Source organism: Perissodus microlepis, chromosome 3 (genome assembly GCF_051167445.1).
Source record: "Perissodus microlepis isolate ML-2025 ecotype Zambia chromosome 3, ASM5116744v1, whole genome shotgun sequence".
NCBI lineage: Eukaryota > Metazoa > Chordata > Actinopteri > Cichliformes > Cichlidae > Perissodus > Perissodus microlepis.
Genome location: NC_140463.1, coordinates 11,584,519 through 11,611,231, shown reverse-complemented (window position 1 = coordinate 11,611,231; position 26,713 = coordinate 11,584,519). Strand labels below are relative to the sequence as shown.

General features: G+C 40.1%; 1 protein-coding gene across 1 annotated transcript; it reads left to right on the top strand.

Annotated features, from left to right (window-relative positions):
• The first annotated feature begins 12,439 nt into the window (after positions 1-12,439).
• LOC146389908 (alpha-N-acetylgalactosaminide alpha-2,6-sialyltransferase 1-like) lies at positions 12,440-22,150 on the top strand. The gene is made up of 6 exons (XM_084913772.1): positions 12,440-12,601; positions 19,232-19,370; positions 19,460-19,563; positions 20,093-20,176; positions 21,132-21,231; positions 21,702-22,150. The coding sequence occupies exons 1-6, from the start codon at positions 12,444-12,446 to the stop codon at positions 21,888-21,890; spliced, it is 774 nt and encodes a 257-aa protein (XP_084769898.1). The 5' UTR covers positions 12,440-12,443; the 3' UTR covers positions 21,891-22,150.
• Positions 22,151-26,713: the final 4,563 nt, after the last annotated feature.

Sequence of the window (26,713 nt, the reverse complement as noted above, 5' to 3'; positions counted from 1 at the left end):
TTAACACTCACCCACATTTTGCGAAAAAACGAATTAAGAACTGACACTGTTCCCACATGTGAACGCTCGTCCTAAATAGAGGACTGGTAGCTATTCCCACAAGTAAATGCTCGCCTGAAAAAGGGCTGGTAGCTAATATAGGGGAAAAATCCTAAAAGTAAATGCTCGCCTGAAAAAGGGCCGGTAGCTATTATAGGAAAAACTCTAAAAGTAAATGCTCGCCTGAAAGAGGGCTGGTAGCTATTTTAGAGGGAAAGTGTCATAATAATAACCATTAGAGCGCGCAATATTTGTCTTTTTTACTGTTTTGTTGGTGGAGTAAGTTGATTTCACAGCACATTAAGAAGGCTGAACTACTCTACTGAATTGTTTACCGTTGGTTGCTCAAGTACTGGTGGAACGAGAAAAAGGTTGTGCTTCATCACATAAAATTAACACCGCTTTCAAGAATAGCTTGAAAGTAGAAGGCTGTGTTAATAACCTCTCTCATTCCTCGTGCCAGAGAAAGCACCACGGGTGTGTGTGTGTAAACGTAAATATATCTATAAGTTGAGAGAAAATGGGTAACAAATCAACAAAACTCACTGCTGACGAGCAGTGGTTAGAGAAAAAATGTCCAGGCGCCGGACAAATCAGTATGAATAGATGGAGAAACCCAAAGAAATTAAATTGCCCTGCGTGGGAGGGAAAATGTAATCCCTCTGCAGTGACCGCTTTAAAAGAGACCCTCCGAACAGAACTAAACAATGAAAAAAGCCCTAAAAAGAAAGCTAAACGTGTCACAGAGTGGCAACATTTCAAAGCATGGAAAGCAGAAGATGACAGACGTAGCGAAAATAGGCAAAAGAAAAAACAAAAGAAAACAGAAGCAGCCTCACAAAACTCGCAGCCTCCACCATATGTGCCGACATCGTTAACGCCAGAACCTCAGTCTAAAAACACGTTCACTAGCGTATCTAACCCTTATGCACAAGCCCAAAGCGCACTAAATCACATGACAGGGAACCCACAGAAGGAACAGGAAGACATAGGGAAAGACCCGTCAGGTAGGGATATGGGAGGACAGGTTGACCCCCCAGGACCTTCGGGTCTGTTTCCAATGATAGCCACGCCCAACCCAAGATATGGCCAACCAACGGGTGGCGATAATAAGCTGACTATGGAAAAATAGGCGAAGTAAAGCAGAAGGAAGCTGAGACAGCATCTGACTTCCTTGATCGTTTACGCCCAGTTTTCAGACAACATTCAGGTCTAGATTACCAGGAAGGGCCACAGACACCGTTTCAGCAACAATTAAAGAACGCATTCTTAAATGGCCTCCTTCCAAAAGTCAAAGCTCATGTTGAGAAACACTGGGTAACACAGAACACTGGAAGTTTACCAGATGCCCTGCAATATGCAGAACATGCTGTCAAAGTTCAAAAAGAAAAAGAAAAAGGTGTTTTCACCGTTGATCCTGCGACAGGATTTGTAGCATTCTCTGAATACAAAGGACAAAAACAAGGTCAGTACAGAGGAAAGGAAAAGAGAAATGGAGGTTATAAGGGAGATAGAAGGCCAAGAAATAACCGTTGTTATAACTGCAGAAAAGAAGGACATTTTGCACGAGATTGTAAAAGCAAAAGAAACAATGATAGCGAAAGAGAGAGTAAATGACTAGAACAGGATATTGAGGATGACACAGAAATCTACAACATAGAACAATTACTTTTGGGCTCTGAGCATAAACCTACAGTAACTGTCCATGTGAACGGACAACCTATGACCATGCTCTGTGACACCGGGGCATGTAAAACAGTATTGACTGAAAAACCACCAAAAATGAAATTCTCCAGTGATACCTTGATAGTTAAATCAGCGTCAGGGCATGTCAGTACCAAATCCCTGACAGAACCTTTGCTTTTAGCTCATGAAGACAGCGGCCGCAGCTGTAAAAACCGATGTATATATGACCCGTCTTGCCCAGTTAACCTTCTAGGGAGAGATGCACTAGAAAGGCTGGAAATAGGAGTACTGCCAGGGCCAGAGGGCATGTATGCTAAGCTAATGTTAAACGAGAAACAAAGCCCAGCAGATTATCAGATTAATGTGTGCAAAGGACTCGGAGAGCCCCACTACTACTGGACATTAGACCTGCCCCCACTAGAGCCCTTACAACACATAGCAAATCGATATCTGCCAACTCACTCAACACGACAGGACTACACTGAGTATCACAACACATTGAGGTTCAAACAGAGTCCAGGTCCTAATCCCGTGTATGACCAAGAAGTACACAAGCTAGGCCCACAAATGCTGACATTACAGCACCTATATGTCACCCAAAGTGGTAACGCAGTGTGCTCTGTGCTGCAGCCTGAGGCAGTACAACGAGTAAACAGAATGCCAAAACCACATGTGTCAGTAGCACACAATGACAGCACTGAGTGGAAAGATTTAGGCTGCGTTCTCGCCCAAGTTGAAAGAGACAGATATGAAAAGACTGAAGAAATTCATGAGGGATGGCTACAAGGTCGCAGAACAGGATGCATGAGATACACATTAGGGTGGGTACTCACTACCCACCCAGCCACCCACATGACTGACAGCACTGATGTACACGTGCAGGAAGATAGTGAGAACTGACATATACTCTCATTGGAGCTACACCCAGAACTACAACAACTGCCCACAACGCTGTGGTCCACAGGATCGACAGATGTAGGATTAATTAAAGGAGCAGATCCCGTTGTAGTAAAAACCACCACAACAAAACCTGTTTGGATTCACTTTTGACGATCAGAAGTACACATACACAAGGTTACCTCAGGGTTTCCAGAATAGCCCCACCCTGTATGCAGAAGCTTTAAGGAAATCCATGTCACGTTGCACGCTCCCTGCCCCAGGACAGTTTCTCCTGTACGTAGATGACATACTGATCACGGGAAACACGCAGGAAGACTGCAAAGTAAACACAATGACAGTGTTACAACATTTAGGCGAGCAAGGCCATAAAGTCTCACAGCATAAATTACAACTGTGGAGCCCAGAGGTCACATACCTCGGACACAAACTCACAGGGGAAGGGAGAACACTGTTAGACAGCAGAAAACTAGCAGTACAGAATGCTCCAAAACCGCTCACAAAACAACAAATGATGAGTTATTTAGGTCTCTGCAACTTTTGCAGATGCTGGATACCTGAATATGCTCTGTTAGCTCAACCTTTACAAAACTTAATTTATGGAAAAAATCTAGCACTGAAAGATGAAATAGAATGGACACCAGAAGCAGAAAAAGCATTTAATGATCTAAAACTTGCATTGCAGACGCGCACAGTTTTAGCATTACCAGATTATGATAAACCTTTCTACTTGCATGTAGACGGAGGTGCAGGCTATATGAAGGCCGTTCTAACACAAGCCTTTGGGGAAAAGCAACGCCCACTTGCATTTTACTCGTGTAAACTAGACTCAGTGGCATCAGGCTTACCGTCGTGTGTGCAGGCCTGTGCAGCCGCAGCAGAGGCAGTTAAAAAGTCCGCTGATATTGTCCTAGGACACACATTGATTGTCAAAGTTCCCCATGCTGTAACCTCCATCTTACTGCAAGCAAACTTGTCTTATCTCACACATGCAAGACAGCTCTCATATGTAGGCATTCTGCTATCACAGTCACACATTACAATCGAGAAGTGTGGGCAGCTAAACCCAAGCACACTTCTCCCCACATCAGAAGACGGTAAAAAACACTGCTGTATGCAAAAGCTAGATGAGGAAATGAAACCACGAGCTGACATCTACAGCACACCCCAACCCAGTTTCACTGACATTTTTGTAGATGGCTCAGCATCAAAAAATAGCCTAGGTCGAAACTGTGTCGGTTATGCAGTAACCACAGTAGACACAATTTTAGAAGCAAGACCTTTAACTTCCTCAAACTCTGCACAAAGTGCAGAACTTACAGCTGTTGTGCGAGCGTGTCAGCTGCATGAAGGGAAAAGCATAAACATACACACAGACAGTCAGTATGTTTTTGCAGCAGTACATCATTTTGCAAAGATTTGGCAAAACAGAGGTATGGTTACTTCTACTGGCAATCCAGTACAACATGGACACCTTTTAAAAGAACTGCTAGAAGTCATAACATTGCCGAAACAATTAGCATTATGCAAATGTGCTGCACACCAAAAAGATAACTCAGAAGTTACTAAAGGCAATAACTTTGCAGACCAAGCCGCAAAGAAGGCAGCACAGCAACCTATACAGACCTTAATGTCTGAAACCTCAAAGTTAATACCACTCGATGTACTTAAAGATGAACAGAAAGCCGCATCTATCGCAGAACAGAAGAAATGGCTAAAATGTGGTGCACAACTACAAAATGACTTAATGACCTGTAATAGCAAACCAATATTGCCAAAATCTCTACACAAGACAGCAGCACTAGTGACACATGGCTTAACGCATGTGTCAAAGGGGGGAATGTTGGATATTCTCTCTAAACACTTCTACACTCAAAATTTCGAAAATTCAGCAAAAGAACTCATCAGAACATGCATGATTTGCCAAAAACATAATGCACAGGGAAACCTCAGACCAAAAAGAGGTCATTTTCCCACACCACCTCACCCTTTCCATACAATCCACATGGATTTTATTGAACTTAACGAATGCCAAGCATCAAGATATGCTCTAGTAATTATAGATGTATTTTCAAAATGGCCAGAAATCTATCCAGTAAAAAGAGCAGATGCAATTTCAGTAGCAAAGTGCTTATGCAATCATTTCATCCCCACATACGGCATTCCCAGTCTGATAAGGTCAGACAATGGAACACATTTTGTTAATGACATAATCAGCAAAGTCTCTGAAGCTCTAGGATTTAGCATCAAACATCACTGTGCATACCACCCACAAAGTGCCGGACTAGTGGAGAGAACTAACGGCACGATAAAACAGAGATTAAGAAAATGCATGGAAGAAACAGGAAGGCCATGGCCCGAGTGTATAGGCCTAGTAAAAATGTGGATGAGACTAACACAAAGTTCTCAGAAACTCACACCTTTTGAAATCATCCACGGTAGACCATTCCCATTACCAATCACAAGTGAGCCCATTAACAAATCAATAAGGGAAACTACCCTAGCAGAATGGATGACTAAATTGTTTGAAAATAAAGAGATTGTGCTAAACAACCAACTGCCGAGTGATATCTCTCCAGTGTCTTGCAGGTTGAAACCAGGTGATTGGATCCTGATCAAAGTACTCCAGAGAAAGAATTGGAGTTCACCAAGGTGGGAGGGCCCATACCAAGTCTTACTCACCACACCAACTGCCTGCAAAATAGCAGAAAGACCATCTTGGATCCACCAAAGCCACTGTAAAAAAGTGAGTGACAATCCAAACGTTTAGACGCCGGCTCCCCTAGCTTCCAGGTGATCTATTGGTGAAGGAAGGGCTGATTGGGTAAATCCCGCCCTTTTTCTTCTCGCCAATAGTCTACTCACCAGAGGCCTAGGTGTGCCTGGTCATCATGAAGACACTTGTCCTCCTAGTGGCCTGCATTGCGCTCCTGGTGAGCCTACTAACACTCACCCAGATGAGAGGAAATAAACAACACCACCTGCAAAAAAGATGGACACATGACAACTCACACCTGCGCGACTTGAACCAAGACCATAACCACCCATGGATGAACAACGCGTGGTATAGGTATGTGTATGATAGAACACGCACCGACAACAGCACGGAGTGCTATGTGTGTTCACATATGCCAACAACGGCCATACACGCAACAATATATGGAATGGCACCTGAATTCAACGAAGCGGTGTGTGTGTTCAACAAGGCAATAACTGGCAATTGCTCACGCAGAGTTTTGATGGCAACAGGACTGGCCCTAAAAGGTCAAAGCATAAAGAAGGAAGACCGAATTCCATGGTGTAATGACGCAGACGTTAAACGTGTCACGAAACCAATTTCGCTGCGATGGGTCAAAACCGAACAGACAAACTTCTGTGCCTACAATCTCACGAACTGGAACTACACCTGCAACGAAGAACATTGGGTAAACGTCAAGGCCAACAACACAAAAAGCAAATCATTCGCCATAATTCTGCCGCCTGACATACAACACCCAATATGTTTTAACTTCTCGGACGGAAGCAGACAAGTTGGATGTAACCGCAACTGCACACACACACTTGACCTGACCCGATCCACAGGAATACACACCTTCAAAAATGGAACTTTCTGGGTCCAGGGAGCCGCTTGGGCCTGCGGGCCTAAAACCTACTTCATGCTCCCACCAAACTCCACCGGTCTGTGTGCACCAGTACTAATTTCAGACCACACCTTCAAGATCACAGCAGAGACACATACACGCACATCAAGAGCAAAGCGTGAAGTCACTAAAGTATTGCCACATGACCCAATCTACGGATCAGATGTGCCTAAGAACTTCAAGCTATGGACTAATGGTCAGAAAGTCCTCCACTCCTTGTTCCCCTGGGTGGGAGCTGGAAAAAACATGCTCAGGATCGAGACACTTGACTACCGTTTTGGATTGTTCCTAAATGCCTCAATGAAAATCAACAAGGCGCAAAATGAAGAAATCGACGCAATACGCATTGTAGTGATGCAACACAGAGTCACACTGGACATGATTCTAGCTGAAAAAGGAGGTTTGTGCGTATTGTTTAACACCACATGCTGTACATACATCCCAGACAATGTGCATTCGCAAAACATGACCGACGCTCTGAACACCTTGAGAAAGATTAGGGACGCTCAACAACAAGACTATGTCACAAGCACTGAAGATTGGTTGACATGGTTGCTAGGAGGTTCATGGAAGTCCCTACTGATTAAAGGACTTGTTTGTATTGGATTTTTGCTTTTACTATTATGTGTTTTCACAACATGTGTAATACCCTGTCTGAAGAAAATGGTGTCAAACATGGTGACGACCTCTATCAACGCTTATGTAACACTGTCTCAAATGGAAGAAGTTTTGAAAGATGATTCATATAGTGATGTCTAGTCTAATTGAACACAGGACTGTTTCATGACGTTCAAACCGAAAATGTTCAGACAAGAGGTTATGAACTGAAAAATATAACAGTACTGTCATAAAAGAAATCTAAACAACAGGAGGGAATGTCAAAGGATTTTTGCTTTTAAAGGTTTTATTATTCATATAATAATCAGCTAAGAGTGTTTATATTTCTGTTTGTACTCAACCAGCTGCATAGTTAACCGCTGGCTCTCTGCTCTATAACGGAAACTGTGTGCCGTCATATTATCTGTCAGCAACAGGAAACCGCCACCCAAGAGTAAGAAACGACCTTGTAGAGAACACAACGTTTTGAGAAGTCACACCTGCATGCTTGACTAGATAAGCATAGTATTTCCTTTTTTGTATGCTTCATGCTGTGTATAAATAAAGGCAGAGAGCTGCTGCAGGGTGTGAGTCTCCGTTGAGCTCTCACCCGTGCACGTTAAACTGCTGAAGTGTCTGAGTGTTATTTCATTATATCTGAGTGTTTGATAAAAGATTATCTCTAACAGTAGCTGACCCATGTGTCTCCCTCTGTGTGTCTAGTGGATGTAGTGATGTGAGTATTGTGCTTTGTCCCACTCTGATAAGAGATTTTTTAGTTTTGTGATTATTGTTTAGTTGTAGCTTCATTTAAAATAAGGAGAGCTTGTGAGTTGGAACCACCACAGGAAAGGAAAGTGGAACCAGATGTGTAGAGGAATGCGGTGACATACATACTACATCCTGAGTTAACGGTCACCCCCCTCTCTCACTCTCCTTTTAAGGAAATGTTTACGTTTCTATACATACCAAGCTATCTCCTGTTTCAGCAGATAAGCGAACAGTTTTCCTCCTATCATGGAAATGTTTTTGTATACTGAACATACCACTCCTACTTCCTTGAAAGCTCACTTGGAGTATAAATAAAGAATGCGCTGAGAGCCCTGGGCGGTTTTTCTGTCACATCTGTTGTGCGCACTTTGACAGCAGAGCAGATCGGACCGTGACCGCCCATGCGCATGTAAAAATTAGATATCTGAGTGTGACTTCATTTACCTTTCTAATAACTTTTCTCTTAACATTTTCTTGGTCCTTCGAGCCGGATAGGAAGCATCGGCCGCTGTGTCCTGCCGTCGTGGAAAGCTGCACTGAAATCTGTCCTCTAGGTAGGAGTGAAAAAGTCCAGGGACGCTAAAATTCGATTCCTGGCCAGTGTTTTATCAAGTGGTCCACGACGCTGGGATCCAGTGGCTGACTTTCAACATAGCCAGAGAATCTTGGGAAGGTAAAGGAAGTCACTCACTTACACTCGCGTAAAACGAACTTAGGTCTCACCCGCCGAAAGGGTGTAATTAGTCTAATCCACTGCACGGATTTATAAAAGTTGGGGTAATCCACCGAACGGATTTAATGAGTCTAATCCACTGTACGGATTTGTAAAATAAAAGTTTTTTTTTTGGGACTGATCCGCCGAAAGGATTTTCAAAATAAAAGCTTTAGGACTGACTTGCCGAAAAGGTCTGCGCGAATGTTTAAATGTTTGTGTTTTCTGTGTGTTGAGAGTGAATTGATTTAAACAGCACAAATACGCTGCTGAATCACTCTCATTGTTATTGTCATTTTATTTCCTGTCAGTAGCTGAAGTACTGGTGACAAAAGAGAACGGTTGAGTTCCGCCTCAGAAAACTGACACCGCTCCACTAATTAGAGTGGAGTAGAAGGGCGTAGTCAGTAACCACTCTTTAAGTCTAATACCAGAGAAGGCTCTGCAGTTCTGTTTTAATGGGTAATCAGCCCACTAAGTTTACTGTTGACAAACAGTGGTTAAAAAAAATAAATAAAAAAAAAAAAAATGTCCAGGCGCCGGACAAATTAGTGTGCAAAGATGGAGAAATCCTAAAAAGACTAAATGTCCCACCTGGGAAGGAAAATGTAGCCCATCTGCATTATTACAACTTAAAGAAGCATTACTGAAAGAAATAGGAGAGACAAAATAAAGAAAGAAAGAAGGAAAACGCACGTAAGAATTAGAATATTTCCAAGTGTGGAAGCGAGAGGTAACAGACAGGGACAGAGGAGGATTTAGAGGAAAGGGCCAGAGATACGTAGGACAGACAGACTTACGCGAAAGAAGTGAAGAAAGAGATAATACGTGCTGGAATTGTGGCAAGGAAGGGCATTTCGCCAGAGATTGCAGACATAAAACAGACAAACGGCAATATTCAAATGAATGACTAAATGAGAAAAAGCCAAATGAAAATGACAAAAGTGATGCAGAAGTATTTAATGTCTATCAATTAGTGTCTGAAGTAAAAGGCAAACCTACACTGACAGTATATGTTAATGGCAAACCAGTGCAGATGTTATGTGATACAGGAGTATGTAAAACCGTTTTGAACAGAAAACCACAGGAAGTACAATTCTCAGAAGATACTTTAATAGTAAAATCAGCATCAGGTCACACTACAGTGCAGTGACTAATAAAACCTTTATTAAGTGAAAACTAGAGATCAAAATAGTTTAAAGTAGTTTAAAAAGGTTGGAAACAGACCCCACCGAATAGATATAAATATAAGAAGTACAAAAATAAAATAAATAAAGACAAAATTACATTAGAACTTATTTTTAACGTATTGAAACTAATAATAGGAAAGATAACAACCTGTAAGCTGATATTAACAATGAAACATAGTTGGCATGACGACCATGCCCAGAATGTATAAAATGAATAAAAGGAAATAATTCACACGAAAACCTTTTAAATAAAATAGAGAGATGCATAAGGTACATTAGGGCTGTGTCATTGTTCAGCCAAGGAAAGTGTGTGAAAAGGTAAATGTCTCCAGCTTGGGAAAGGGTGAAACTGCAGATCACCTGAAGCCCTTGATGGATGCAAAATAAAATATAAAATATAAAATATATAATAATAAATTGCTTGGTTCGCCACGCAACAGAGAGAATGAATGTGACTGAAGGTTGGATCTGAGATGAGACAAACAGAAGACCAGTCTAAGAAGTAGGTGCAAACCTGTTCAGAGAAAAGCAAATTTGTACAGATTGGATGAATTCTAAATTATCTGTTTGCTGAGTAAGATGATCCTAACTATTAAATTGGCTCAGTAGTAGTATAATGGTATACACTAATAAAATATTGTAATATACTATTGTTATTATATAGAAAGAAAAAGATGATAATATTAATAATGACATAATATTAATAATAAGAAGCAACCTAGTCAGTTATGATGCGAGTTGGATGATTGTTATGAAGTAATCTGCATCAAGCTTAAGGTTTGCTCAAACTCAGTATAATGACATATGAGATGAAGAAAATAAAGAAACTATCTAAACTAATTACGTGCATAGAGGCACTTGACCTGCTTAAACATCTGTCATTTATCCTGGATAAAACATTACTGAGATATAGAGCACACCTATAATAACAACTAATAAGCCAAACCCTGTAGACAACAGCTAAAGCTACAGGATTGAGAAGCTGAATTAAATAAGTGGACACCGCTAAGTTGATGAGCATGTTACACATTTTCTTTTATTTTTATTTATTTGTTTTTAGAGCAGAAGCTGCATAAAAGCCAACACATGCAGCTGTCTGTGAGCTCAGTTTTTCCCTCACACTTCTGCTCTGTTTCAGTAGCAGCATTTTTCTTTTTGTGTCCTGACTCATGTATGTTTTCTGTTTTGTTTGATTATTTTATTTTGTTGGTTTGGAAGCGAATTTGTGACCATACTTGTGGATCACGTCATTTAGCGACTTCTAGCGACTTTTAGGACAACCAATAGCGATTTTCCTTACTGAGGAGTTGGCAACACTGAGCAGGGGGCTCAGAACACACCCCTGGGGGGCTCCAGTGCTGAGAGTGGTGGAGGCTGAGACATGTCCGCCCATCCTTACTGCCTGTGGTCTGCCAGTTAGGAAGTTGGAGATCCACTGACACATAGATGAGCTGAGTCCCAGATGCTCCAGCTTGGTGGTGAGTGTGGAGGGAATTATGGTATTAAATGCAGAGCTGTAGTCTATGAAGAGCATTTTAACATAATTCCCCCTTCTAGTGTCCAAGTGAGTAAGTGATGTGTGGAGGAGATGAGAGATGGCATCGTCTGTGGAACGATTTGGACAGTAAGCGAACTGTAGTGGGTCCAGTGTGTCTGGTAGTGAAGAAATGATGAAGTCTCTGACCAGGCGTTCAAAGCACTTCATCACTACTGAGGTGAGGGCTACAGGGCGATAGTCATTGAGAGAAGCAGGGTGGGGTTTCTTCGGGACAGGAACAATGATGGACTCTTTAAAGCATGTGGGGATCACCGACTGAGATAAAGAGATGTTGAATATCTCAGTGAACACAGGAGCTAGCTGGTATGCGCAGTCTCTGAGGATACGACCTGGGATTCCGTCTGGTCCTGCTGCTTTCCTGGTGTTCACTCTCTTGAAGGCTCTCCTTACTTCATGCTCGGAGATGATGAGCACGTTTCCGGTGCTGGCAGTATCTTCCTGTCTGCAGCCGTTAGCACCGCTAGCACTAGCATCGTTGGAGTCCTTAGCTGCAGCCTCGAAGCGAGCATAGAAAGTGTTCAGCTCGTCTGCCAGAGTCACGGCCGCGTTCGTCATACCGGTTGTTGGTGCTTTATAATCCGTTATTGTCCTTAGTCCCCGCCACAGGCTCCTAGAGTCACTCTGTTGGAGTTGTGACTCTAGTTTCCTCCCGTAGCGCTGCTTCGCCTCTTTCACCGCCTTCCGCACGTTATATGACGCGGCTTTGTACGGGTCCATGTCCCCCGTCGTGAGTCCCGTGTTGTAGGCAGCGGTGCGGGATCTCAGAGCGTCGCGGATGGTTTTATCCACCCACGGCTTCTGGTTGGGAAATGTGCTTGGTATAAACTGAACATATACCAATCAAACAAAAGCTTACATTTAAAATCTACTTAACTAATCTAATTAACTAATGTAAACAGTTAGTTAAAGTATGCATTTTAGGCATTTTTTGTTATTTTGAGTGAATGAAGACTTATGAGAGACAATAGAGTGACTGTTTTGGTGGTCACTCTATTGTAATTTAATAGAGAACTATTTTGGCTGGAAATTTTCAAGTGCCGAATTTAACGTGGTTAGATATGAAAGAGTTTACACATTATGAGAGTGTTGGGATGAAACATGCTATTTTTTCAGGTGATGTATTATATTTTCTGATTGTGGCTATAAAGATTTAGTTGTTAATATCCATCGATTCAAACTATATGCTACCTGCATCATATTGTCTTGTTTGAGACATCGTTATAAAGACATCCATCTTTTAAATATGAAACATTAGTTTAAAGCAAACTAACAAACCTCTTCTCTACTCATACAGCAACCATAAAACAGTTACAGATTGTGTATTCATGTTTTTCTTTTGGTTTGCAGATGTGATGGATTCAGTGAAGCTGATTCCAAAGCCAAAAGAGCCACTGCTTCTCCCAAAACCAGGTGGTGATGGCTGTGTGCGCTGTGCTGTGGTAGGTACTGGAGGAATCCTGAACGGCTCAAAGAAGGGGGTGGAGATCGATAGCCATGATTACGTTTTTCGGTAAGACAAAAAAACCCAAGCAAACCTGTTTGTTTTGTTTGACAGGCACTAGGCCAGGGGTCAGCAACCTTTAACACCCAAAGAGCCATTTGGACCCGGTTTCCACGCAAAGAAAAAACTGGGAGCCGCAAATACTTTTTGAAATCTAAAATGAAGATAACACTGTATATATTGTTTTGTTTTGTTTTTTACCTTTATGCTTTGTGTGAACAACTAAAGTAAGTAAGTAAAGTTTATTTATGAAGCGCTTTTCACAGACAGGCAGTCACAAAGCGCTGGACAGAAATATTAAAATAAGCAATACAATCAATAGACATTATACACAATGTAAAAGATCAAATGTAAATAATGTAAAGAATATAAAATACGTAGATCAACAAAAGGCTTGTTTGAACAGAAACGTTTTTAACTGCTTTTTAAAAGAATCCACAGAGCAACTAAGGTGTGTTGCTTATGAAATCCATGAAGTGCTACAGAGAAAGTTACATTTTATTTATGTAATTAACACATTTTGAACTCTTAAAGAAATATAACGAAAGGAAAGACACCCAGCTGAACTAAAATGATCCATGTAGCAAACAAAAACTGTTGTGAGCCGCCACCCTTATATCATCTTTGGGCTTTTGGAGCCTTGACCTGACTTTTAAAAAGTAATTGGAAAAAAAGCACTATGCTGCTAAAAAAGGAAAAATAGATATTTGCAAAATTCTGCCTAAATATGTATTTCACCTGGTTAATGTGTGTGGCGGGGCGTGGTCTGCAGTGCCGCAGCATGGGAGTCGGACGCACCTGAGCAGCACCCGCAATCACGCCTCACCGCCTTAACGTCTGTGCTCTCTCTGCTGTTGTGTTGTCGGGCTGTGAGCTGAAAAGCTACAGCCGGCTGTATGCGTACAGCAACCGTGTGATCCATAATTGGCCTACCTGGGGTTGAAAGTGTAAATGCACGGCGTATCGGCGGGTACACCGGCTTCCACGAGTGTGACACTTATTTTGAGCGATGAAAAAAATAATAAGATATAATTTTATTTTTATATTTCAAAATCACAATAATCATCCAATTTAGAACTACAAGTTAAAAAAAGAACTAAACACAAATAAAATACACTTCAGCTAAATACTTCTAATTTATTTTCCCAAACCACCCGGAGCCGCAAAATAAGGACTAAAGAGCCGCATGCGGCTCCGGAGCCGCAGGTTGCCGACCCCTGCACTAGGCCAAGTGTAGAAAAGATAAAGCAGTGTAAAGCATACCCTGCTTTATCTTTCTCTGTGACTTTCATATAGGGCTGGGTATCGTCACTGATTTCTAGAATCGATTTGATTCTGATTCACAAGGTCCCGAATCGATCCACGATTCGATTCAATTCGATTGGATTCAAATTGGGGAAATTTTGCCTCAGACAGTCAGAAATTTTATAATTCAGATCATGCATCACTACATTTCCATATTTTTATATCTATAAAAAGAAACCTGACACTTGCGAGACTTTATCAAAGGTGTAAGCATCACAGCAGATGCTGTGATGTTACTTGTTAAGTAGCTGAGGATAAAACACAGAAAAACGTGAAGGTGATTTTCCTGACCTAGGATTTTATAAAAATATTCTGCAGTAGATCAAAAATGAAAGAAAACCATTAATCAACATATAAACATTACCTGATGCTGCTGACGTGAAGCAGAGCAAAGTTACAGAGGTTTTATTAGAGACAGAGCTAAGTGTTTTGCAATTTTGCATTATTTAAAGTTTAAATTTGTTCAGTATTGAACAGCAGAAATGAGGCTTTCTTTTCGGAAGTAAGTAAAAGGAAAAAAACAGCGTCCGACAGCGCTGTAAACAACGGTAGACAAGCAAGGGAATAATCAGAAAACAGAAACTGTTCTTGAAGTATACTGAGAGAGAAAGAGAGAGAGAGAGAGAGCTGTGCATGAAGTGTGATTTTATCGTGGTGGAAGCAAAAGTAAATGGTAAATGGCCTGTATTTGTATAGCGCTTTTCTAGTCCCTGAGGACCCCAAAGCGCTTTACACAACCAGTCATCCACCCATTCACACACACTGGTGATGGCAAGCTACATTGTAGCCACAGCCACCCTGGGGCGCACTGACAGAGGCGAGGCTGCCGGACACTGGCGCCACCGGGCCCTCTGACCACCATCAGTAGGCAACGGGTGAAGTGTCTTGCCCAAGGACACAATGACCGAGACTGTCCAAGCCGGTGCTCGAACCGGCAACCTTCCGATTATAAGGCGAACTCCCAACTCTTGAGCCACGATCGCCCTCAAAAGTAAGAGGGAATTCACGACGATGTTTATGTGAAGCCTAATTTGGATCTTCTTTTGCTGCTGGTTCGGTCAATATGGTTTGGTGAGTGATGAAACCTGCAGCTTCAGAATCTAACGCAAAAAGGACGTAAACACAAAGCGCGGACCCGCCGAAACACCAGAATCAGCGAGCTGTCGGCTTCCAGCCCCGACTCGCTGATTCTGATCTGTCGGCGGGTCCACGCTTTGTGTTTACGTCTTTGTGCAGAATCCATATACCTGCTCTCTTTTACTGTTTTAGTTGTTTGGTGGTTGTTAAAAATTTGTGAGGTTTAACCTGAGATTCTGGCGTTTCGGGCAAAATAAATTTATATTAAAAAATCGATTCAGGATTTTAATGAATCGATATCACGTTATCCAAGCTAGAATCGATTTTAATCGATAAATCGATCATCAAAACCCACCCCTACTTTCATACCATAATTTACAAAATTAACTTTATTTTGTATTCAGTAACACTTTAAACTCATGAGAGGTAGAATTTAGACAAGAGGGGACCTAACGGTTGTTTTTTATCATAGACTTCTGTACAACTGCTGTCATTTACGAAGAATGGAGTCTTCCATATTCATTCACTTCCGTACTGGCTTTACTCTTTCGATGTCCAACCTTTATATATAGTCTATGACTATATAAAAAAATCTAAATAAATTTTTTATAAAATTCCACAAAAACAACATTTTTGTTTATTTTCTGACTACAAAAAGTTGGAACAGGTAAAAAAAAAAAGGAAAATGAAGTAGGGCTAACCCCCCACAGCCCCCAAAAAACAAAACAAAACAAAACAAAACAAAACAAAACAAAACAAAACAAAACAAAACAAAACAAAACAAAAACACCTAGCTGAACATTCAGCTAACTAACAAGTCAGTGACATAATTGGGTATAAAAAGAGCATCTTGAAGAAGATGGCCAGCAGTTCAACAACATACAAAACACTAAGTCTACAAATTATGGAAAAATGTTCCTCAACAAAAAAACATAAAAGGTTCCTAGACTTACATCTTTGTTTCTATAGAAAAATAATTATTTAGTCATTATTTGAATTCAATTCGATTAATTTTTTCATATACCAACAATCATCTGAAGGCACTTTTTATTGTAAGGTAAAGATGCTAAAATAATACAGAGAACAAGCCAAGGACCAGAGGCGGAGCCAGACATTTGAAACACCCGAGGCTTAGCCCTAAAGGGTAGTATGCATGTGGGATTTTTTTTTTTTTTTTTGGAGGGGGGGGTGGTTAGAAATGACTGAAAGATTAATTGGCTCTGTTAAGTTTGAGTTTTGTTCAAAAAAGAACTTCATATATGGAAAAATATATATCACATATGCAGGACACCTTAAACTAGTTTTTTAATTAAGCAGCAAGGCAGAACAAAGTCGGGGCTGTATCAAGACACGAGGACTAAACCCCAATTCAACCAGACCCAGAACTGATCCGGAATTAAAACAGGACTACAACAGTTCAAAATCAGGACTACTTAGGATTTAACCAAGACAGAACCAGAATCAGAACTAGATGATAGTAGCACTAAAAATCATCGTAGACCTGCACTACACTTGTTTTTTTAATTCTACCAAAGTCCACTATTTAGATTGAGAAAAGTTTATATAATTATTTAGCCTTGTTGTGCAAACAAGCCTGCATAACTTAATAAATGTAGAATTTGAAAAATAGTAAACCTAAAAAGAAACACTAGGTACGAGATACATGAGTACCTATGATACGGTGATACTTTTGGTAAACAACCATTTGACTAACATGTGTGTCTCACCTGCTCTTGTTCATCTCTGTTCTGTCCTCATTCTCCATCTCCCTCTCTGTTCCTCTCTCTCCCTCTTTGTGCTGACAATCATCAAATTTACAGTTGAAACCAGATATTTACAAACTCTTCAGATCAAAACACAAACACTTTTTTAATTGTAACATCAAATCAGACTAAATGTTTAATTTTTTTTAGATTGATAAATATATTATTTATCAATAACATATTTGTTAACTTTAAGAGTAAAGAGAGAAACTGTCTGTATTTCTTAATTGTAAATGGCACCAAATTGTATTCATAATTGAGCCACACTTATGGAGCTCCACAGTTCTTTTTCTGGTGTTTTGGTTGACATCTCTTAATTTTCCCATTTCAAAGAAACAGACTCTGTGTTTTGCCTTATATGCATCCACAGCTGTGCCACCAATTTACTCGAATGGACTCTACTAACCTATCAGAAGCTTTTTCAGCTCAGAATGGAATCGTCTGGAGTTTCTTATTAATTAACAATAAACTTAGTGTATATGTGCTCCTAAATTTGATCAAAGTGATAAAAAATAGAAGCTCTGTCTCTCTTTATTCTGACATTTAACTAATTCAAAAGATATTTCAATATTTATTTATCCAAAACAAAACAAGTTTACTCTAAATTGATGTTGTACAGTAAAAAAATGTTCTTGTGTTTTCCATAAAGTGTATGTAAATATCTGGTTTCAACTGTGAATATACTGCTGTGTGTTGAAGTTCCTCTTGTTTTGCATAGAAATATACTGAACAACATACAAAGCATAATATATAAAATACTACCAGAGTTTTTTCTTTGAAAGAAGCTCCTTATGTCCATTCTTGTATATCAGTGCATTACTGAAACCGATTTATTTAGCCGTGGAGGGAAACAACTGAAAATATGAAATAAACACACATGTAAGCTAAGACTCTCTAAAGAAACAGCATTGTTGTTGTTCGGCTTTTCATTTCGCCATTTGTTGATTCACTTGAAGAACAAGTAACGTAATATGGGTCAAGTGAACAGTTTGATATTAATCTTTTGTGATACACCGTCATATTTACATTATTTGTACGGTACGAATGATTTGCTTTGGTACCTGGTCAAACTTAAGCTCTCCTTAGTATGGCTGGCTCCGTTTCTCCAACAGCGCACTCACAGGCAGCAGCTGCCCCGCTCTCTCGCTCAGTCGCTTAGTGCCTGAGCTCGGATCATACCAATATCAGGGGGGATTCACGCACAGTCGTAAATTCCCACAGTGTGCACTATGTGCTTCGAATATTGTGTGTACTTTTTGTTTTATACAGTTGTCAGCCAGGCATCTAACTATGAAAAAATTACACTCCAAAAGACCCCAGGCTTCTGACAAAACAACCCGGGCTTAAGCCCAGTAAGCCACCCCCACGCTCCGCCCCTGCCAAGGACCCCTCCTGAAGGGAAAATGTCCTATTTAACAGAATATCCATCTACTGTGACCAGTTAGGGGTGATGGTTTACAGTACAATGTTTACAATTTGCAGTATTTACTGTGAATAATATCATAAAAATTTAACCTCCTAAGACCCGAACTCTTTCATAGCATCCATTTTTAATTTCTCTTTGCTGTTTGGGCTGACTGGGACTAGATAAATGTAAAAACAAAGAATTAGCTGATTTGTATTTTTTTTTTCCTGATTTTTGTTTTTGACAAAAATGAGATCCACATATGAGGAAATTTGTTTTAAATTTCGATTCAATAGTGACAGTATAATGTCCTTGTAAGTGGATATCAGGCCGTTGTAGAGCAAAATGTAGTATTTTGGTCTAGACCAGCCAAAATATGATCTCCACATATGTGGACGCCAGATCCTAGGAGGTTAAAGTAACTAAGGCAGAGTGAAAAACTGGTCAGAAAAATTGAAAGCTGAAACTCTTTTTAAAAATCATAGTCTTTCTCTCTCTTCTCTCTGAGAACACAATGTCTATCTATTTATGGTTTGTTATCAGTGCTTAAGGAATTCCTTACATGTTTCAGCAAGACATACTATTACATCTATTTCAACAACAGTTCTCCACCTCCTGAACTGGCCTGCCCTCAGTCCACACCCTACAATAACTGAAATAACTTTGTGAGACGTGAAATGATGAATAGGATAGAGAGGACACAGAACACCACCGTACCCAAATAGTGATGGAGGTTTATTAGAATACAGACGGATGATGCACAGTGGTAAATATGGACAACTCTTTTTCAGATGTGTTGGTGCCATCAAAGTGTAATATTCTTCTTAAAATTGTACATTTTTTCTGTGTTCCATTGTGTATAATATGTGGGTTTATCCGATTTGCAAATAACTGCAATCTGATACATTTTACACAATGTTCCTGCATCTTTCGAATTAGAGTTGCTTTATGATGATACTTCACATGAAATTGCTCACTGTCCCACAAGCAGTTTATATATAGCAGATATTTGTAGTCAACACCTAGACATTGGTATTACACTTTTAGCTAGCAACAACTGATAAAATGTATTCTTGTCTTGTCTGGCAGGATGAATGGTGCCATCACTAAGGGTTATGAGGAAGATGTAGGAAACAAAACATCGGTTTATGTTCACACAGCCCACTCCATCACAACATCACTTTACTTGCTCAAGAAGTACGGGTACAAATCTGCCCCTCATGACGAGGTACTTAAACTTAAAAGACAACAGTGTTGTATCGTACTTATTTTCCCTGCACAGAATAAACATAGGTGTTCTCCTTTTCCTTTTGGCAGGGTATAAAATATGTGTTGATTCCAGAGGGGATGAGGGATTTCCAGTGGCTAAAGGCTCTTCTGAGAGGAGAAAAGGTCTCTGCTGGCCCATACCGCAATAAACTGTGAGTATAAAATGCAAAAAAAAAAGAAAGAAAATTAATCAAGAAATGTATTCACCACTTTCAAAAAGTTGCAATTATCCCATTAAGGAATTAAGACTCCAACTGTATTTGTTTACGTTTTGTTTTGTTTTTTGTTTCTTTCACAATAGTCCTGCCTTGCGTTTTTGGAAGCAGAATCATGATGTAAATGTTTTGTACTCCCAAACACATATGTTTGTTTATTTTCCAGTAAATAAATAAACACTATAACCTTCTATTTTACCCTCTATAGAACACATAATGATGCCACTGAGGAGAAAGTTATTAAGATTATTTGTACTATCATACATTATCCTTTACAGTATTTATACAACAATTGGACAAAATAAAATATTAATCAATACAAATATATATATTTAATCTATTAATTTATTCAAAGTCTGTTGCCTTAGGTCAACACTGTAACATAATATAATATAGAAAACAAAACAAAATAAAACAAAATGTGTGACTAACAAGTGTGCCATATTTTGTCTTCTAACCTCACCAGACCAAGGACCTACTATTCAGGGCAATACAATGAAAGTCGTTTCTACGTTCTGCACCAGGACTTCCTCCGATATGTGCGGAACAGGTCAGCCTGCAATTAACACCCTGTACATAGTATTTTTGTTAAAAGGACTATGAATAGTTAGAAGAAAGCTGAGAATGATCTCAAAACTGGAGGTGAATTAATTGATCTAATAGAGAGTGATCAGCCATGAAGGTATTATTCATGACTGTTTTATCATCTGGGACTTAACTCCAGGCCACTATGGACTGTAAAACAAACAAACAAACAAACAAACAAACAAACGAAATCAACACATCAAAAAAGCATTGTGATGAACTCAGGTGGAACAATGATGAAACGGTCCCAATCTGTACTTACAGTTTCTTTTTGTTGTTTACAACTCTACCCCAGGAATGCAACCTTATTAGCTAATTCAACCATACAGTTGTGATTCCTATTATAAATGAACAATAAGGATGAGAAACAAGCAAAACATCACTGGAATAACTGTTATAAGATTGTAACTCAGACATGAATGTCAGCATGAACAGTCCTTGAACAATGTAATTATACAGTACTTTTCCCATTTACTTTGAAAATGGGAAATATTTGTAGCAATTTATTGAAACATGTGCAAACATACATAGAAATACAATATATTAGACAGAATATATTGGTGCAATTCTAACCAATCAATGTTTGGTGTGACCACCTTTATTTTTCAACACAGTCTGAACTCTCTCAGGCAAACTTTCTTGTAATTCCTTTAAGTGGTCTTCAGGAGTAGGACTCCAGTCTTCTTGAAGTACATCCAAAATCGGGTGTCTTCTGACCCATTCTTTGTCACCATGATACACACTGCTTCAATAATGTTAAGAATTGGGCTATGGGGATATTGTTCCACTGAGTAATTTTCTATGCATGTGTTCTTTTACAGTGTGTTTGGGATTTGGAGGTTGCCTATTCTGCTGTCATAGAAATGTAGCTCATTTTTCCCCATGTGTATGCTTAATTGATGCTTCTTCTTCACTCACAGGTTCTTACTGTCACCTAATCTGAATAAAACATACTGGCCTTTAGTCAGACCAACCAACGGGGCATTCACTGTCTTCTTGGCTCTGCACACCTGTGACATAGTGAGTTAAAACTACTTGAACTTTGTGTGCTTATTGTTGGTATTCACAGCTTTAGAAGCATTGACCTGGCAATTAACTCTAGAATAAGCAAGGCAACTTTCAGGATTTTTCTCACACAGCCCAGATAAATCAGAAATAAGATGAAGAGTCAAAGACACCTTTCATGAAAAAGTATATTTTTACTCTGCAAGTTAAACAAAAGGTCCGAACCATAGTGATTAATACAGTTCCACCCACCACATGATACTTCCCTTCATAAAACATAAGCGTTATAAGCGTTTTCACTGTTCTCGGTGTTTTAAATCCAAGAATAACTGGGATGAATGTGATGGATCCCAACCATCATAGCCTTTGCCTCTCTAACTTTGTCCTCAACCTGCCTTCCTCTTATTTTAATAAAAAGACACATACACACGTATAATCATAATATATTTCTCCTACTATTTCTCCTCCCTTTCTGTCTTCCTCAGGTGGATGCATATGGATTCATGACTGACGACTACGTCAAATATCCTAACTACTATGTTGAGAAAAACATGAGCAAAGTCATTTTCTACGCCAACCATGACTACATTTTGGAGAAGAATACATGGAAAGACCTTCATAACAGGAAAATAATCAGGCTGTATCAAAGAACTGAGTCAAAAGCAAAGAACTAAAAGCAACACTGACATGATCAAGATTTCTGATTACCAGATTTAAAAATAACTATGTGTACTTTCCAAAGACTGAGACAATATGTGATGCTCAGTTTTACTCATTATGGTAGCTGTTTTTTTTTTCTACAACTCCTTTTGTGGTTTTATCAAAAGCAAAAGACGATCGAGCAGTAATATCTCATTAATGACGCAAACTAAACCATCCAAAGCAAAGATGCTATGATTATTATCACTCATGTTATTTTAAAGTGCATCTCTGTGGGTAAATTTCCATAGATTAAAATCAAGCATCGACAATAGCTGGGATTGAGTCAAGTGCATTAATGCAGATGAACTCTTTGCCTCTTTATTTTTACTATTGGTTTAATTTGGTCACATTGAAGGGTTTTTCAGCATAAATGGCAGTTTTATAAATTTTCTTGCATTTGAATACTTGATATTGTTTGGTTACTATTGGTTGGTTTTCATTTATGCTTTTTCAGTTTATATAGCAAATATTGACAAAAGAGTAATATGTAATCCAGGTATATCTTGTCAGATTATAATATTATTTTATGCCATGTTAGACCCTTAATTAAAGATGGTGAATTATTATGTAGTTTTAGTTTGCATTATTCTCCTGAATTAGAAGAAGGTGATAACTATTGCATTTGTTAAACTGATTTGCATTACATTAGACTGCTGATTTATTGTGAATGAATGATATTGTTTTATGATGCATTATACTGCTGAGTTATGAGAAATACTGTTTGCAGAAAGTCATCGCCTTATTTGTCTGATTAGAAGAGAACAGAACACACTGGAGTTTTCTGCCCCATCTCAGCAGGAGCAGATAAACAGGGAGCCAAGGTTGTAGCTTAGGCACTGTGTGAGAGAAAGAATGTGAATGTTTAGGCTTTTATGATTAGGTGGGGCCACTAGAGGCTATAAGAGTTTGATCAATGCTCCACCATTTTGAGATCTGATGCTGTCTGCGTACGGTGTCCATCTCCCACGCGTGTGATCATTAAAATCATCGTTTGACTCAACCCGGCCGGACCAGTGTTGTTATTGTGGTTTTTCCTCTTGTATCCATCCCCAATATTTGAATTCGTAACAGTTTTGGGGGCTCGTCCTGTGGTATTGGGGTGGAATTTTGGAGGTTTGGACGGTCCGAGGTTGTCGAACGGACAGGCACAAGCCAGTGGTCTGACGTGAGTGGGCATAAGCCGGCTTATACAAAGGTAAGGCACTACCTGTTGAATTATTTCCAAAGTGTGCCAAATTGGACATGACAAAATTGAAGTCTACTCACTGAAATTACTGGTAAATGTCTGTTTTGATTTTGATGAAAAAAAAAAAATCTCATGAGTTGAAGCAGTTAGAGTCTGCTAAGAAATAAATGCAGTTAGAGTCTGCTAAGAAATTGGGTTGGAGTCCCAAGTAGTTTGATAGGGAATTGGTCATTTTGTGGGTCGGAGTCCCAATTGGTCATAAGAGTGGACCTGAGTGGTCATTTTGTGGGTTGGAGTCCCCATTGACCACTGGGTTGCACCTGCCTCAGTCAGACTCTTGTGTTGGGGTGCTGACTGTTGTTTCAAAGTGTTATAAATTATTATAGGACGGCAGTTGGAGTCTGCTAAGAAGCGCACAGCTCGGAGGTTACGCTCCCTCCTGGCCGTGGACGCGCGACCTTGACCTGTCGGCGAACAGGGTTAGTTCAGTTTGGCTTAACTGTGGGGTACGGGGCATCCTGGAATAAGCTAGGAGTTAGAGTCTCCTTACCGTTTGTAACGGTATCTGCGCTTTTTTGGACACTGTTAAATTGAGTTAGGGACTTTAGAGATTAGGCCAGATACAGTTAGAGTCTGATACTGGTTAATTGATTACAAAAAAGTTGGACTTTCTTCGGTTGGACCCGTTAACTTAAATTTGTCAAAATTGTGTAGGCGCTAAAGCTGTCAGGCCTGATAGTGGTTGTAAATATAAGACGTCTTTGTAATATAAAATAATAGAGCTGTGTGTGAGACTGTGTGTGACGACAGCGCGCTGCAGCGCTGCGAGCTATTTTTAGACGGTGTGTGAACATGCAAATGAGGTGGCTGCTGTGAAGCGCACAGAGGACTTTTGCTTCCTGTTTAGCGTGTTATTGAGTTTTATAATTATGATTTGCAAATACTGTTAAAGACCTGTAAATAAGACGCTGATTTTGGTGATTATAATATTACAAATAAGGTTTTGAATGACTAGGGTGAATGTTTGATGTTTGGCTGAGTTTCGAAATAGAACAAACAAATCGTGCATGATTTAGACCGGCACGTCAGTCGGCAGAGTAAGATTGTGTGAGAAATACAGCTGTGATTTGTTTCAGTTTTATGGTGTGAAGCAGGATTTATAAGATTTTTAAAGTGACTCTTGGTTCAGCTCAATAATATAAGTGGTTACATTTGATTTACTGTTGGTTTTATCATAATATAGGGTGTGATCAAGCACGAATTTCAGCTGTGTGTGTGACAGGAACTCTGCGTGCCCATAAAAGGCAACGGCCAGACTGTGTGAATTATGCACAGAGAGAGAGAGAGTAAAATCTAGTCAGATGAAGTGAATCAGGATGTTTTCAGATGGTAAGTGAATGTTTTTAGAAAAGAAATGGTAAGTGAAGGTTTTCAGAAAAGAAATACTAAGTAAATGTTTTAGTGTGTTAATACAGGTGGATTTCTCCCAACCTGGAAACCTGAGTACAGCGGCAAAAGCATAAACAGAATTGGGACGACAGACAGGCCAAGCTTTGGCTCAAAAGTTTACAGCTTGACCCCAACTTTGTCCCCACCCTGAAAAGAAACTTAAAGGACATCTTCTCCTCCAGTTATCAGTTACCATCACTGGAAATTTGCAGGCAAGTTTTTGACTGAATTGTTATTGGCACCATGTGTCCCTGAATCTCACAAGCAAGCTCTAACTCCTGGCTGTAGACATGGAATGCTGTTATTTAAGGTGGGAAATCAAAATTTGGGAAACAAGATAAAAACACACACACAACCAGAGAAATGTATGAGAAAGGCACGTGTTAGAGAAATGCCTTGTTTGAGAAAAAACTTAAATTAACCCACCTACAAATGCACATACACGCAATGAAGAAACAGCTTACATTCATGAACACGTGAAGATTTTCCAGCAAGGTTAAAGCAGCGAAATTTAACATACACCTGTTGTTAAATGATAAAGTTTATCCACTACTAACAAATAAACTTTCTGGGTTGCAGGACAACAACTTAACTTCAAAAAAGAGACACTGGTCTGACCAACCAGTGACGACACGACAAATTTAGTGGGTAAAAGATTCAAATTGTGACATGTTTCCTGCTGATTGATTAATACAAGTGATTACTGAATGAAAGAAAATTCCTTTTTGGGCTTTTAAACATGATCTTAACAATTTTAACATGTACCTGTGTTGTCCTGTCAGCTTGGTGGGTTATGAGTTGATTATATGGTGGACATTGTACTGCTGAACAACAAACAATTATATTGCCATCACTGTTATAATCTTACAGTGACACAAAGTCTCAGATTTAGTTATTCTGAAAATAAGTTTATCAGACCAACTTTTATTTTCAAACACAACAAAGTATAACAGCCAAAATACATACATACATACATACATACATACATAACTTTCAGAAAAAACAAAAAAAAGGGGGAGAGAAGGCTGACACAGGGCCTGGCCCCGTTGTTTCTCCCCTCTCTGAATAACACAGCCAACACAACATCATTTTCCTGTTCGTCTGTTTTTGTTTTGTTTTTGTTTTTTCTCTTTATGCTTGATTACAGGCTGCTTTGCCGAGGCTGACCTGGACTCCTGCTCTCCCCTCTACCATCTTTGCTCACGCCTCTACCATCTTTGATGTGACCCTGACCAAATGCTACAGCAGCTGGACCCACAACAACAACCTGAAAATGTCAACAGTGCTGCAGGAAAACGATCTCATGCAGCGGAGACGGAGAGCGTTAAATCCAAGGCCCGTTTCACTACACGGGGGAGATCTCCAGACAGCTTCAGCTAACAGAGCTCTGACGAGACGCCCATTAAGACCAGAGGAAAAGTGAGGCCGAGCAAAAGAATACTGACCTTAACAACTCTGCATTAAAACTGTGCAGGACAGTGACTGACCAACACGGATGATCGGGCAGCAAAAAGGGCGTGCCAGAGACAGGAGGAGTAACTGAGGTCAGGAGGCACCTCAGAATGGACAAAAGCACAAGAAGAAAATAAGCTGAAGGCACAGGTGTCGGGGCTCGGCCAGGAGCTGACCTCTGAGAAGAGCCGGACAGCAGAGCTGCAGAAGGCCGTGGAGCAAAGCAAGGAAAACATCAATAAACTTCAATCTGACGTGTACGGAAAAGACTCTGAGGTTTCTGCCCTCACTAAGAGCTCAAGGCATCAGAGCAGAAACTGAGCATGGCTCAGGAGGAGCTGGCTGATAATCGAACCCATCAGTCAGGCTTGGAGTCCCAGACACAGGACTTGAAACCAGGCTGGAGCTTGCTGGAGCAGGAGGTCGCCAAACCTGACAAGAGGCTCCTACAGCAGGAGCAAGCCCTGAAGGAGCTACAGAAGCAAAAGGGTCAAGTTAAGGAGGAGCTGGACAAGGAGAAGATGCAGGACACTGGAGAAAAGGACTGCCTCAATTGAGGCCAGAACCAGTATGGACAGAACTTTGAGCAGCAGCACCAATGGATGCAAACAGACTGAAATGGAGGAGGGCAGGACCCCAGGGCACGCCTCAGGCCGTGGTTTACCCAGAACACCAGAACAGTAAAGTGATGAACACAAGCACACACAA

What these genes read in the sequence shown, in the direction of transcription:
- LOC146389908 (XM_084913772.1), top strand. Translation starts at nt 12,444, where the DNA reads ATGGATTCAGTGAAGCTGATTCCAAAGCCAAAAGAGCCACTGCTTCTC. An exon ending in AGCCATGATTACGTTTTTCG is followed by an intron (nt 12,602 to 19,231) that starts GTAAGACAAAAA and finishes CTTGTCTGGCAG; the next exon opens with GATGAATGGTGCCATCACTA. An exon ending in CTCCGATATGTGCGGAACAG is followed by an intron (nt 20,177 to 21,131) that starts GTCAGCCTGCAA and finishes CTTCACTCACAG; the next exon opens with GTTCTTACTGTCACCTAATC.